The 16,311-nt window shown below is 44.5% G+C and overlaps 1 protein-coding gene across 1 annotated transcript; it reads left to right on the top strand.

The window, feature by feature from the left end:
• Positions 1 to 143: 143 nt before the first annotated feature.
• On the top strand, positions 144 to 3,548 carry LOC112246267 (signal peptidase complex subunit 3). Its single transcript, XM_024414568.2, has 4 exons — positions 144 to 367; positions 1,148 to 1,298; positions 2,791 to 2,906; positions 3,341 to 3,548. Exons 1-4 carry the CDS (start codon positions 225 to 227, stop codon positions 3,471 to 3,473), a joined length of 543 nt encoding a protein of 180 aa, XP_024270336.1. The 5' UTR covers positions 144 to 224; the 3' UTR covers positions 3,474 to 3,548.
• Positions 3,549 to 16,311: the final 12,763 nt, after the last annotated feature.

Raw genomic sequence — 16,311 nt, 5'->3', positions numbered from 1 at the left:
CCAATCAATTGTCTACTATCATGAAATTCCAAGCTCTTACTGGTTGTGCGAACTGTAGTTCACCTCCATAATACATGGGGGCAATGTTTCACTTTAATGTTCCATCGATTACGGAAAAAACATCCAGTTCCGTATTTCTTCGTGTCAAACTACACTTCCTGCTGTTGCGGGTAGAAGTGTTTCGCATCGCTGTGTATGAAACTGTAATATAATTATATTTCAAAATGAATACAGTGTTATCGAGGGCAAATTCCCTCTTTGCCTTCTCGCTCAGCGTGATGGCAGCTTTGACGTTTGGCTGTTTTATCACGACAGCGTTCAAAGACAGGAGGGTGCCGGTGGATATCCACGTCTCGAGAGTAATGCTGTGAGTGATGACTAGTTATTATTATTAAACTACAGTGAACATGCATTGCTTTGGTTTAGATAGATCACATTTTTATTCGTATACATAGTTATAGGTTGGCTACATAGCTAGATCGGTGTATGAGTCTTTGCAATGGTGCTAACTCATTCCATCTCGAGGTGATCATTGAATCCATATGGCAATATTGACGCCAGTCAATCTAACAGACACCAGTGTATTAAACTGCCTGAGCAATGAACAACCGTTGTATTTGTCTTTGGCTACAATGTAGCCTGCCAGCCAGACCGGTTGCCAGCTGCTGCTTGCAACACTGTATCCAATAGTTGAACAGCACGTCAGCGAGGTATATTTTGTCAAACTGTAAACGAGCTGCCAGCAGATGGAATGTTTCCGACCTTACTTTTGACATTTAGCTATCGTCACACCTTTGCATTAGCTTTATAATAGTGTATGTGAATGCTTCCATCCATGCAGATGAACATATCACGTTACATTTTGTAGCTACGCATCTATAGTAGCCATTGCTCAGACCTTGGAGCTGTGGTATGCCATTCCTGTAGCTGTACCAAGCCATACAGTGCAAAGTGTAGCTCTATTGCCTAAATGTACAGCCAGAAACCATAAAGTAAATGTAGCCTACTACTATCTATGGTGTAGCCAAGACAAAAAAAAACAGATATTTTGACAGCTTACTGTTCCACGTGGTGAAAGGAATGTCTTGGCCTAATTCTAGGATGCAATGCACTGCACACAACTAACTAGGCCTTTACCATTTGACAGGAAAAATGTGGATGACTTCACAGGACCCAGGGAAAGAAGTGACCTGGGGTTCATCACCTTTGACCTCTCTGCTGACATAAAGCCCATATTTGACTGGAACGTCAAGCAGCTCTTCCTCTACTTGTCTGCCGAGTACGCCACCAAGAGCAACGTAAGTGTCTTACAACGGGTGTATACATTACGTCTTGCAACGGGAACGGTTGACCATTTAAGAAATAAACGGGGAGGTACCTACCTGCATTTATCTAATAGAACTCTCTCTTTTCGTTGCAAATTGTTTTCCTTTTCGACTAAACGTTTTCTGTTGCAAAATGTTTTGCAGAATCGCCGTGATGAACACAACCCAGACCTGTTCTCTTTCCTGTTGAGCTATCAATTATCATACGTTCCTCTTGGCTTGCTTTGAAGGGATGACCTTCTATAGGTAGATTACCCGATATATAGAAATGCAGAAAAATAGTCATACTTCTACACCACCAGGAGCAATGTAAGAACTGACCTCTTTCCTTTATGATGTATCAATGATCATTATCACACGCTCCTCCTATTGGCTTGGGTAGGCTGGTTGCCACACGCTGTTGACACATTGGTTCTTCCACAGATCACACACATTTAATTGGTGGGAACCAAGAAGGCAATATGGTTTGATGGGTGACATTTTATAAATAGCGTATCCTAAGAAGTAGCCTGGGTTGGTCTCAGGTCTGTCTGTGCTGTATAGTCCTATGTAAACTATGACTATAGGAATTGGACACACAGTCGTGAAGACAGCACGTCAACACCTCTTCCCCCTCAGGGGGCTGAAAAGATTTGGCATGGTTCCTCACATCCTCAAAAAGTTCTACAGCTGCACCATTGAGAGCATCTTGACTGGCTACATCACCGTTTGGTATGCAATTGCTTGACAACCCACCATAAGGCACTACATGGGTAGTGCGTACGGCCCAGTACATCACTGGAGCCGAGCTCCCTGCCATCGAGGACTTTTATACCAGGTGGTGTCAGAGGAAGGAAGACTCCCGCCACCCTGGTCATAGACTGTTCTCTCTGCTACCGCACGGCCAGCGGGCCATAAGACAGTTCATCAAATGACTACCTGGACTATTTGCATTGACACCCTTTTTTAAAATGTATTTTTTGCACTGACTCTTGCACCGGCTCTATGCACACTTACTGGACTCTACACACACACACACACACACACACACACACATGCATATTGACGCCACACACACATAGACACACTTTCACACACGCTGCTGCTACTCTTGTTTATTATCTAACCTGATTGCCTTGCCACTTTTACCTCTACCTACATGTACATATTACCTCAACTCCCTCGTATCCCTGCACATTGACTCAGTACCGGGACTCCTTGTGTATGTAGTCTCGTTGTTATTTAATTGTGTTACTATTCCCGTGTTTATTTTAAGTAAATGTTTCTTGCTTTTTAACACTGCATTGTTGGGAAAGGGCTCGTAAAGTAACTGTTTCACAGTGAAGTCGGTTGTATTCTGCTCATGTGACAAATACAATTAGATTAGATACAGATCTGGGATCAGGACACCTAGGAAGATGGAGTGCATGGTAAAATAGCTGCCAACTAGTGATATTTAACTGCGACGTGTGGTGCTTTCTTCCAGGCCCTGAACCAGGTGGTTCTGTGGGATAAGATCGTGCTCAGAGGAGAGAGCACCAAGCTCAACCTCAGAGACATGAAGTCCAAGTACTTCTTCTTCGATGACGGAAACGGTCTTCGGTAAGCTCCCTCTGTTCACCCTCTCACTTTTATTCTGCTGCCAGTAACCTAGCGATAACAAATCCTGTTTTTGATATAGCATTGGTGTGGAATCTGACTTGACGTCATTTTATTGAATCAAATCAAATAGTTTGTCACACACAGTTTACCGCAGGTATAAAAGGCACATTGACATAATCATTTTGTGACACCTTTTAAACCTGCTATAAACTCTGACAAATACAATTTCATCTGATTTTACATCGAGAAACAAATATTTGTTTTGCATTTAGGCCTACATGTTGAATAGTTATGGAACACCCTTTGTATGCAGCAGAGGGCAGTATAGGACCGCTTTTGGCACCTCTCCCGCTTGTCTCGCAGTCTTTTGAAGGGAAATTCTGTAGGAATGCTCTACGATGTTTAAGGCCTTTGTGTGATGATCTCTCCACCAGGGCGAACAAAAACATCACCCTGACTCTGTCCTGGAACGTGGTGCCCAACGCTGGGATCCTGCCCCTGGTCATGGGCTCTGGCCACATGTCTGTCCCCTTCCCCGAATCATACGAGACCACCAAGAGCTACTAAACTGTTCTATTGTTTGTGTTTGTTGTGTCATCTTTTATGACTTTTAATAAAAGTGGACATTTGGGAACGGTTCAATTGTATGCCTTTTGCATTGATGCTGCCGCAGGAAAAAAGTCTGTCTAAATGTTGCTAGCAGTGAAATCCTTGTTTTTTTTTCTAAATTGCTCTCAAAGCTCATTAGAGGAGAGACCTTGGATCCTCTACTTAATGCACTGTGAGAGAGGTGAGGAAATAACGAGGAGTAAACAAGGATATGCCTGCTAGTAATCCTTGGTTTAAATGGTCATTGCTGAGATGGACTTAGTAACTAGAAAGTCAGGACTCAACATGCTTCATGTAACTGTACAGTAGTACTCAGTACCTGTGTAATGAATGGCAATGTGAAATTGCTGAATAATTACGTTTTTGTTTGTTCACTGCTTTTTTATAAAAAAATATCTGAAATATAATTCTGTACAATTGGTTATTAGTAGAGAAGCGGAAGAGGATTGGTTTAAAAGGGTTTCTGAGTGGCGCAGCTGTCTAAGACACTGCATCTTAGCGCAAGAGGTGTCACTACAGTCCCTGGTTTGAATCCAGGCTGTATCACATCCGGCTGTGATTGGGAGTCCCATAGGGCGGCGCACAATTGGCCTAGCGTCGTCCGCGTTAGGGTTTGGCCGGGGTAGGACGTCATTGTAAATAAGAATTTGTTCTTAACTGGCTTTCCTAGTTAAATAAAGGTAAAATAAAAAAACATGCGTAATGTTTTCATTTTACTGACAGATGGCGCCATGTGACCACAAACACAACCTACCACTTACCCGAAGCGTTCAGAGTAGTCGCCACATTTAGAATGATGGACATAATTTTCGATGTCTTATAATTGAGTTCCACAAAACTATATCTGTTCTGTTCATGTTTTGAAATGATGGTATATGAATATAATGGCTACAACGGCATCGTTTGAAATGTGCCTTTGTGCTCCAAATAACTGAACATTGTTCAATGTCCCTCTAAATAATGTCCATAGGTAGTAGACTAGACAGATTGGCGATTTCAACATTTAATTGAAGGCCTCACATTTGAGTGGGTTTGGGGAGGTAGCGAGTGGAAAAACATCCATTGTATGACACAATAGGAACAGAAAAGCCCAAGGTTGTTGACACAGCAGCCACAGTTGAAGGGGAAATGTAATTATAGCTAGCAAGATATTTGTATTCAAGAGACTGATTTGAATCTTGGAAAATAACTTGGAAAATAACAAATTCATATGAGTTGTTCTTAGACCATATGTGATATGCAGGGAAACCAAACAAGAGTTGTGGAAATTCAGCTGCGTATAGCAGAGCGCCCTGCTATTTAGACGAAGGGTGTTTAGTGAAGAGTTGTACAGGTTATTAAACCCAAAGTGACTTACACTTTAAGACAAGGGGAAAGCTCACCAGGGTATCTCCTAAACTAAGGCCTAGGTTCAATCAGATCATGCGTTAACAAGCGATAGCTGACACCCGCATTATAGATGATGTTTAGGCAGTGTTGGAGGTGGAACTGGGTTGGAGCTGTCAAATTGGTGAGCAGCCTCTTGTGCACTGTCACGAAGCCACACCCGTCCCACTGGCGTTAGAAGTTCAGAACGAGAAAGTGTAGGCTATATAGAAATAATTATGCTCAAAATAAAAAATCATAAAACGAAATGAGGATTTATATAATTCTAATCGAGGTGTAGGTTACATTCCAGTGTTCGAATTTGTAAACAAGGCTGCATGGGATTTATGTTAATGCGACTGTGCAGCCAATGGATATGTCTGCTTTAGGTATAATGCCACGAGCTGCTGGTGGATTTGACAGCCTTACGGAACAGTTCAAACCTCCAAAACCGGAGGGTTGTGTTTAAAAAAATACAATTGGCCACGTGTTCAAATCAAATGTATTTGTCACATACACATGGTTAGTAGGTGTTAATGCAAGTGTAGCGAAATGCTTGTGCTTCTAGTTCCGACCATGCAGTAATATCTAACAATGCAGTAGATGGTATAGAGTACACTATATACATATGAGATGAGTAATGTAGGGTATGAGAACATTATATAAAGTGGCATTGCTTAAAGTGGCTAGTGATACATTTAATTACATCAAGATGGCAAGATGCAGTAGATGGTATAGCATACAGTATATACATATGAGATGAGTAATGTAGGGTAAGAAAACATGATATAATATAAAGTGACTAGTGATAAATTGATTACATCAATTTTTCCATTATTAAAGTGGCTGGAGTTGAGTCAGTATGTTGGCAGCAGCCACACAATGTTAGTGATGGCTGTTTAACAGTCTGATGGCCTTGAGATAGAAGCTGTTTTTCAGTATCTCGGTCCCAGCTTTGATGCACCTGTACTGACCTCGCCTTCTGGATGTTAACGGGGTGAAAAGGCAGTGGCTCGGGTGGTTGTTGTCCTTGATGATCTTTATGGCCTTCCTGTGACATCGGGTGGTGTAGGTGTCCTGGAGGGCAGGTAGTTTGCACCCGGTGATGCGTTGTGCAGAACTCACTACCCTCTGGAGAGCCTTCCGGTTATGGGAGGAGCAGCTGCCGTACCAGGCGGTGATACAGCATGACAGGATGCTCTCGATTGTGCATATGTAAAAGAGTGTTTTTGGTGATAAGCCCGAATTTCTTCAGCCACCTGAGGTTGAAGAGGCGCTGCTGCGCCTTCTTCACCATGCTGTCTGTATGAGTGGACCATTTCAGTTTGTCCGTGATGTGTACACCAAGGAACTTAAAACTGTCCATCCTCTCCACTATTGTCCCGTCAATGTAGATAGGGGGCTGCTCCCTCTGCTGTTTCCTGAAGTCCGTGATCATCTCCTTTGTCTTGTTGACATTGAGTGTGAGGTTATTTTCCTGACACCACACTCCGAGGGCCCTCACCTCCTACCTGTAGGCCGTCTCGTCGTTGTTGGTAATCAAGCCTACCACTGTAGTGTCGTCTGCAAACTTGATGATTGAGTTGGAGGCATGCATGGCCACGCAGTCATGGGTGAACAGGGAGTACAGGAGAGGGCTGAGAACGCACCATTGTGGGGACTCAGTGTTGAGGATCAGCGGGCTGGAGATGTTGTTACCAACCCTGACCACCTGGGGTGGCCCAGCAGGAAGTTCAGGACCCAGTTGCACAGGGCGGGGTCAAGACCCAGGTTCTCGAGCTTAATGACGAGTTTGGAGGTTACTATGGTGTTAAATGCTGAGCTGTAATCGATGAACAGCATTCTTACATAGGTATTCCTCTTGTCTAGATGGGTTAAGGCAGTGTGCAGTGTGATGGCGATAGCATTGTCTGTGGACCTATTGGGGCGGTAAGCAAATTGGAGTGGGTCTAGGGTGTCAGGTAGGGTGGAGGTGATATGGTCCTTAACTAGTCTCTCAAAGCACTTCATGGTGACGGAAGTGAGAGCTACAGGGCGGTAGTCATTTAGCTCAGTTACCTTAGCTTTCTTGGGAACAGGAACAATGGTGGCCCTTTTGAAGCATGTGGGGACAACAGACTGGGATAAGGATTGATTGAATATGTCTGTAAACACACCAGCCAGCTGGTCTGCGCATGCTCTGAGGACGTGGCCGGAGATGCCGTCTGGGCCTGCAGCCTTGTGAGGGTTAACACGTTTAAATGTTTTACTCACGTTGGCTACAGTGAAGTAGAGCCCACAGGTTTTGGTAGCGGGCTGTGTCAGTGGCACTGTATTGTCCTCAAAGCGAGCAAAAAAGTTTGTCTGGGAGCAAGGCATTGTGATCCACGACGGGGCTTGTTTTTCTTTTATAGTCCGTGATTGACTGTAGACCCTGCCACATACCTCTCGTGTCTGAGCCGTTGAATTGCAACTCCACTTTGTCTCTGTACTGACGCCTAGCTTGTTTGATTGCCTTGCGGAGGGATAGCTACACTGTTTGTATTCGGTCATGTTTCCGGTCACCTTGTCCTGATTAAAAGCAGTGGTTCGCATGTTCAGTTTTGCGCGAATGCTGCCATCAATCCACGGTTTCTGATTGGGGAATGTTTTAATAGACGCTGTGGGTACAACATCCCCGATGCACTTGTTAATAAACTTGCACACCGAATCAGCGTATTCATCAATGTTGTTGTTTGCCGCAATGCGGAACATATCCCAGTCCACGTGATCGAAGCAATCTTGAAGCGTGGAATCCGATTGGTCGGACCAGCATTGGTCCGGGAGCTTCCTGTTTTAGTTTCTGTCTGGCTGGGAGCAACAAAATGGAGTCGTGGTCAGCTTTTCCGAAGGAAGGGCGGGGGAGGGCCTTATATGCGTCGCGGAAGTTAGAATAACAGTGGTCTAGGGTTTTTCCAGCCTTGGTAGCACAATCGATATGCTGATAGAATTTGGGGAGCCTTGTTTTCAGATTAGCCTTGTTAAAATCCCCGGCTACAATAAATGCAGCCTCAGGATGTGGTTTCCAGTTTACATAGAGTCCAATGAAGTTCTTTCAGGGCCGTCAATGTGTCTGATTGGAGTGGGATATACACGACTGCGATTATGATCGAAGAGAATTCTCTTGGTAGATAATGCAGTTGGCATTTGATTGTGAGGAAGTCAGGTGAACAAAAGGACTTGATTTCCTGTATGTTGTTATGATCACACCATGTCTCGTTAATCATAAGGCATACACCTCATCCCTTCTTCTTACCAGAAAGATGCTTGTTTCTGTCGGCGCGATGCGTGAAGAAACCAGGTGGCTGTACTGACTCAGTTAACTTGTCTCGAGTGAGCCATGTTTCTGTGAAACAAAGAACGTTACAGTCTCGGATGTCTCTCTGGAATGCTACCCTTGCTCGGATTTCATCAACCTTGTTGTCAAGAGACTGAACATTGGTGAGTAGTATGCTCGGGAGCGATGCGCGATGTGCCCGTCTACGGAGCCTGACCAGAAGACCGCTCCGTCTGCCCCTTCTTCTACGGTGTCGTTGTTTTGGGTCGCCGGCTGGGATCCGATCCATTGTCCTGGGTGGTAGGCCAAACAGAGGATCCGCTTCGGGAAAGTCGTATTCCTGGTTGTAATGTTGGTGAGTTGACGTTGCTCTTATATTCACTTGTTCCTCCCGACTGTATGTAACAAAACCTAAGATTACCTGAGGTAACAATGTAAGAAATAACACATAAAAAACAGAATACTGCATAGCTTCCTAGGAACGCGAAGCGAGGCGGCCATCTCTGTCGGCGCCGGAAGTACAAGAACATGGGAGGGTTGTGTATTTTTTTCATGGTTTACATTGGCTCTTTTGCAGGTTTTACTATCTAATTTCATCCATCCTAGCCACATTTCCTCATCTGCTTGCGTGCGCCTCCACTATATCAAGAGGTTTTGGTACCTCCCTTATGCACTATGCTTTTCCACAAGCTAACTTTTCCTAAGAGGGCAGAAGAAAACCTATTCCCCCTCAAGAGATTTGGCATGGGTCCTCAGATCCTCAAAAGGTTCTACAGCTGCACCATCGAGAGCATGGTTGCATCACTGCCTGGTATGGCAACTGCTCGGCCTCTAACCGCAAGGCACTACAGAGGGTAATGCGAACGGCCCAGTGCATCACTGGGGCCAAGTTTCCTGCCATCCAGGACCTCTTTTCCAGGTGGTGTCAGAGGAAGGCCCTAAAAGTTGTCACAGACTCCAGCCACCCTAGTCATAGATTGTTCTCTCTGCTACCGCACGGCAAGCGGTACCAGAGCGCCAAGTCTAGGACCTAGAGGCTTCTAACCAGCTTCTACCCCCAAGCCATAAGACTGCTGAACAGCTAATCAAATGGCTACTCAGACTATTTGCATTGCCCCTCTCCCCCTCTTTTACACTGCTGCTACTCTCTGTTGTTATCATCTATGCATAGTCACTTTAATAACTCTACCTTCATGTACATATTACCTCAACTAACCGATGCCCCCGCACATTGACTCTGTACCGTTACCCCCTGTACAGTTGAAGTCGGAAGTTTATATACACTTAGGTTGGAGTCATTAAAACTCGTTTTCAACCACTCGACAAATGTCTTGTTAACAAACTATAGTTTTGGCAAGTTGGTTAGGACATCTGCTTTGTGCCTGACACAAGTCATTTTTCCAACAACTGTTTACAGACAGATTATTTAACTTATAATTCACTGTATCACAATTCCAATGGGTCAGAAGTTTACATACACTAAGTTGACTGTGCCTTTAAACAGCTTGTAAAATTCCAGAAAATGATGTCATGGCTTTAGAAGCTTCTGATAGGCTAATTTACATCATTTGAGTCAATTGGAGGTGTATCTGTGGATGTATTTCAAGGCCTACCTTCAAACTCAGTGCCTCTTGGGATGTCTTGGGATATCATGGGAAAATAAAAAATAAATCATTCAAGACCTCAGAAAAAAATGGTAGACCTCCACAAGTCTGGTTCATCCTTGGGAGCAATTTCCAAATGCCTGAAGATACCACGTTCATCTGTACAAACAATAGTACGCAACTATAAACACCATGGGACCACACAGCCGTCATACAGCTCAGGAAGGAGACGCATTCTGTCTCCTAGAGATTAGTGTACTTTGGTGCGAAAACTGCAAATCAATCCCAAAACAACAGCAAAGGACCTTGTGAAGATGCTGGAGGAAACAGGTACAAAATTATCTCTATCCACAGTAAAAACGAGTCCTATATCGACATAACCTGAAAGGCGGCTCAGCAAGGAAGAAGACACTGCTCCAAAACTGCCATAAAAAAGCCAGACTATGGTTTGCAACTGCACATGGGGACAAAGATCGTATTTTCTGGTCTGATTAAACAAAAATAGAACTGTTTGGCCATAATGACCATCGTTATGTTTGGAGGAAAAGGGGGGAGGCTTGCAAGCCAAAGAACACCATCCCAACCGTGAAGCATGGGGGTGGCATCATGCTGTAGGGGTGCTTTTCTGCTGGAGGGACCGGTGCACTTCACAAAATAGATGGCATCATGAAGGAGGAAAATTGTGTGGATATATTGAAGCAACATCTCAAGACATCAGTCAGGAAGGTAAAGCTTGGTCGCAAATGGGTCTTCCAAATGGACAATGACTCCAAGCATACTTCCAAAGTTGTGGCAAAATGGCTTAAGGACACCAAAGTCAAGGTATTGGAGAGTTACCTCTGCTGCAGAGGATATGTTCATTAGAGTTAACTGCACCTCAGATTGCAGCCCAAATAAATGCTTCATGGAGTTCAAGTAACAGACACATCTCAACATCAACTGTTCAGAGGAGACTGCGTGAATCAGGCCTTCATGGTCAAATTGCTGCAAAGAAACCACTACTAAAGGACACCACTAAGAAGAAGAGGCTTGTTTGGGCCAAGAAACACAAGCAATGGACATTAGACCGGTGGAAATCTGTCCTTTGGTCTGATGAGTCCAAATTTGAGGTTTTTGGTTCCAACCGGCGTGTCTCTGAGAGACACAGAGTATGTGAACGGATGATCTCCGCATGTGTGATTCCCACCGTGAAGCATGGAGGAGGAGGTGTGATGGTGCTTTGCTGGTGACTCTGATTTTTTTTACATTTAAGGCACACTTAACCAGCATGGCTACCATAGCATTCTACAGCGATACACCATCCCATCTGGTTTGTGCTTATTGGGACTATCATTTGTTTTTTCAACAGGACAATGACCCAAAACACACCTCCAGGCTGTGTAAGGGATATTTGACCAATGAGAGTGATGGAGTGCCTCATCAGATGACCTGGCATCCACAATCACCCGACCTCAATCCAATTGAGATAGTTTGGGATAAGTTGGACCACGGAGTGAAGGAAAGGTAGCTAACAAGTGCTCAGCATATGTAAGTACTTCTTCAAGACTGTTGGAAAAGCATTCATCATGAAGCTGGTTCAGAGAATGCCAAGAGTGTGCAAAGCTGTCATCAAGGCAAAGGGTGGCTACTTTGAAGAATCTCAAATATAAAATATATTCAGATTTGTTTAACACTTTTTTGGTTACTACATGATTCCACGTGTAATTTCATAGTTTTGATTTCTTCACTATTCTTCGACAATGTAGACAATAGTAAAAAATAAAGAAAAACCCTTGAATGAGTAGGTTTGTCCAAACTTTTGACTGGTACTGTACATAAGTATTCAGACCCTTTCCTCAGTACTTTGTTGAAGCACCTTTGGCAGCGATTACAGCCTTGAGTTTTCTTTGGTACGACACTACAAGCTTGGCACTTCTGTATTTGGGGAGTTTTTCCCATTCTTCTCTGCAGATCCTCTCAAGCTCTGTTTTGGGGAGCGTCACTGTAAAGCTATTTTCAGGTCTCTCCAGAGATGTTCGACTGGGTTCAAGTCTGGCTGGCCACTCAAGGACATTCAGAGACTTGTCCCAAAGCCACTTCTGTGTTGTCTTCGCTGTGTGCTTAGGGTTGTTGTCCTGTTGGAAGGTGAGCCTTTGCACCAGTCTCAGGTCCTGAGTGCTCTGGAGCAGGTTTTCATCAAGGATCTCTCTGTACTTTGCTCTGTTCATCTTTTCCTCGATCCTGACTAGTCTCCCACTCCCTGTCACTGAAAAACATCCCCACACCATGATGCTGCCACCATCATGCTTCACCGTAGGTACAGTGCCAGGTTTCCTCCAGACATGACGTTTGGCATTTAGGCCAAAGAGTTCAATCTTGGTTTCATCAGACCAAATAATCTTGTTTCTCATTGTCTGAGAGTCATTTAACTGCTTTTTGGCAAACTCCAAGTGGGCTGTCATGTGCCTTTTACCGAGGAGTGGCTTTAGTCTGGCCACTCTACCATAAAGGTCTGGAGTGCTGCAGAGATGGTTGTCCTTCTCTACAGAGGAACTCTAGAGCTCTGTCAGAGTGGCCATCGTGTTCTTGGTCACTTCCCTGACCAAACCCTTTTCCACCGATCACTCAGTTTGGCCAGGTGGCCAGCTCTAGGTAGAGTCTTGGGGGTTCCAAACTTATTCTTATGGCCTGCTGAGGAGTGACGGACTCCATCCTAGCTGGAGGGGTGCTCTCATCTTATCTACCAACATAGACAGGGCTCTAACTCCTCTAGCTCCACAATGAAATAGGGTGCAGGCCAGGCAGCAGGCTGTTTGCCAGCCTGCCAGCATAGTGGAGTCTGCCACTAGCACAGTCAGTGTAGTCAGCTCAGCTATCACCATTGAGACCGTGTCTGTGCCTCGACCTAGGTTGGGCAAAACTAAACATGGCGGTGTTCGCCTTAGCAATCTCACTAGGATAAAGACCACCTCCATTCCTGTCATTACTGAAAGAGATCATGATACCTCACATCTCAAAATAGGGCTACTTAATGTTAGATCCCTTACTTCAAAGGCAATTATAGTCAATGAACTAATCACTGATCATAATCTTGATGTGATTGGCCTGACTGAAACATGGCTTAAGCCTGATGAATTTACTGTTTTAAATGAGGCCTCACCTCCTGGCTACACTAGTGACCATATCCCCGTGCATCCCGCAAAGGCGGAGGGGTTGCTAACATTTACGATAGCAAATTTCAATTTACAAAAAAAAAAAAAAAAATGACGTTTTCGTCTTTTGAGCTTCTAGTCATGAAATCTATGCAGCCTACTCAATCACTTTTTATAGCTACTGTTTACAGGCCTCCTGGGCCATATACAGCGTTTCTCACTGAGTTCCCTGAATTCCTATCGGACCTTGTAGTCATAGCAGATAATATTCTAATCTTTGGTGACTTTAATATTCACATGGAAAAGTCCACAGACCCACTCCAAAAGGCTTTCAGAGCCATCATCGACTCAGTGGGTTTTGTCCAACATGTCTCTGGACCCACTCACTGTCACAGTCATACGCTGGACCTAGTTTTGTCCCATGGAATAAATGTGGTGGATCTTAATGTTTTTCCTCATAATCCTGGACTATCGGACCACCATTTTATTACGTTTGCAATTGCAACAAATAATCTGCTCAGACCCCAACCAAGGAACATCAAAAGTCGTGCTATAAATTCACAGACAACACAAAGATTCCTTGATGCCCTTCCAGACTCCCTCTGCCTACCCAAGGATGCCAGAGGACAAAAATCAGTTAACCACCTAACTGAGGATCTCAATTTAACCTTGCGCAATACCCTAGATGCAGTTGCACCCCTAAAAACTAAAAAAAATTCTCATAAGAAACTAGCTCCCTGGTACACAGAAAATACCCGAGCTCTGAAGCAAGCTTCCAGAAAATTGGAACGGAAATGGCCCCACACCAAACTGGAAGTCTTCCGACTAGCTTGGAAGGACGGTACCGTGCAGTACCGAAGAGCCCTTACTGCTGCTCGATCATCCTATTTTTCTAACTTAATTGAGGAAAATAAGAACAATCCGAAATTCCTTTTTGATACTGTCGCAAAGCTAACTAAAAAGCAGCATTCCCCAAGAGAGGATGACTTTCACTTTAGCAGTGATAAATTCATGAACTTCTTTGAGGAAAAGATTATGATTATTAGAAAGCAAATTACGGACTCCTCTTTAAACCTGCGTATTCCTCCAAACCTCAGTTGTCCTGAGGAAAGATATCAGTTTGTCTCTGTGAATGGTTTGTCCTCTGACAAATCAACTGTAAATTTCGGTGTTCCTCAAGGTTCCGTTTTAGGACCACTATTGTTCTCACTATATATTTTACCTCTTGGGGATGTTATTCGAAAACATAATGTAAACTTTCACTGCTATGCGGATGACACACAGCTGTACATTTCAATGAAACATGGTGAAGCCCCAAAATTGCCCTCGCTAGAAGCATGTGTTTCAGACATAAGGAAGTGGATGGCTGCAAACTTTCTACTATTAAACTCGGACAAAACAGAGATGCTTGTTCTAGGTCCCAAGAAACAAAGAGATCTTCTGTTGAATCTGACAATTAATCTTAATGGTTGTACAGTCGTCTCAAATAAAACTGTGAAGGACCTCGGCGTTACTCTGGACCCTGATCTCTCTTTTGAAGAACATATCAAGACCATTTCAAGGACATCTTTTTTCCATTTCTACGTAACATTGCAAAAATCAAAACTTTCTGTCCAAAAATGATGCAGAAAAATTAATCCATGCTTTTGTCACTTCTAGGTTAGACTACTACAATGTTCTACTTTCCGGCTACCCGGATAAAGCACTAAATAAACTTCAGTTAGTCCTAAATACGGCTGCTAGAATCCTGACTAGAACCAAAAAATTTGATCATATTACTCCAGTGCTAGCCTCTCTACACTGGCTTCCTGTCAAAGCAAGGGCTGATTTCAAGGTTTTACTGCTAACCTACAAAGCATTACATGGGCTTGCTCCTACCTATCTCTCTGATTTGGTCCTGCCGTACATACCTACACGTACGCTACGGTCACAAGACGCAGGCCTCCTAATTGCCCTAGAATTTCTAAGCAAACAGCTGGAGGCAGGGCTTTCTCCTATAGAGCTCCATTTTTATGGAACGGTCTGCCTACCCATGTCAGAGACGCAAACTCGGTCTCAACCTTTAAGTCTTTACTGAAGACTCATCTCTTCAGTGGGTCATATGACTGAGTGTAGTCTGGCCCAGGAGTGTGAAGGTGAACGGAAAGGCTCTGGAGCAACAAACCGCCCTTGCTGTCTCTGCCTGGCCGGTTCCCCTCTTTCCACTGGGATTCTCTGCCTCTAACCCTATTACAGGGGCTGGGTCACTGGCTTACTGGGGCTCTCTCATGCCGTCCCTGGAGGGGGTGCGTCACCTGAGTGGGTTGATTCACTGTTGTGGTCATCCTGTCTGGGTTGGCGCCCCCCCCTTGGGTTGTGCCGTGGCGGAGATCTTTGTGGGCTATACTCAGCCTTGTCTCAGGATGGTAAGTTGGTGGTTGAAGATATCCCTCTAGTGGTGTGGGGGCTGTGCTTTGGCAAAGTGGGTGGGGTTATATCCTTCCTGTTTGCCCTGTCCGGGGTGTCCTCGGATGGGGCCACAGTGTCTCCTGACCCCTCCTGTCTCAGCCTCCAGTATTTATGCTGCAGTAGTTTATGTGTCGGGGGCTGGGGTCAGTTTGTTATATCTGGAGTACTTCTCCTGTCCTATTCGGTGTCCTGTGTGAATCTAAGTGTGCGTTCTCTAATTCTCTCCTTCTCTCTTTCTTTCTTTCTCTCGGAGGACCTGAGCCCTAGGACCATGCCCCAGGACTACCTGACATGATGACTCCTTGCTGTCCCCAGTCCACCTGGCCATGCTGCTGTTCCAGTTTCAACTGACCTGAGCCCTAGGACCATGCCCCAGGACTACCTGACATGATGACTCCTTGCTGTCCCCAGTCCACCTGGCCATGCTGCTGCTCCAGTTTCAACTTCCACCTGACTGTGCTGCTGCTCCAGTTTCAACTGTTCTGCCTTATTATTATTCGACCATGCTGGTCATTTATGAACATTTGAACATCTTGGCCATGTTCTGTTATAATCTCTACCCGGCACAGCCAGAAGAGGACTGGCCACCCCACATAGCCTGGTTCCTCTCTAGGTTTCTTCCTAGGTTTTGGCCTTTCTAGGGAGTTTTTCCTAGCCACTGTGCTTCTACACCTGCATTGCTTGCTGTTTGGGGTTTTAGGCTGGGTTTCTGTACAGCACTTTGAGATATCAGCTGATGTACGAAGGGCTATATAAATAAATTTGATTTGATTTGATTTGATATTCCATTTAAGAATTATGGAGGCCACTGTGTTCTTGGGAACCTTCAATGCTGTAGACATTTTTTGGTATCCATCCCCAGATCTGTGCCTCGACACAATCATGTCTCGGAGCTCTACGGACAGTTCCTTCAACCTCCTGGCTTGGTTTTTGCTCTGACATGCACTGTCTAA

This window comes from Oncorhynchus tshawytscha, linkage group LG34 (assembly GCF_018296145.1).
Source record: "Oncorhynchus tshawytscha isolate Ot180627B linkage group LG34, Otsh_v2.0, whole genome shotgun sequence".
Taxonomy (NCBI): domain Eukaryota; kingdom Metazoa; phylum Chordata; class Actinopteri; order Salmoniformes; family Salmonidae; genus Oncorhynchus; species Oncorhynchus tshawytscha.
Note: the sequence above shows the minus strand (reverse complement) of the source record. Positions and strands in the feature narration are given on the sequence as shown.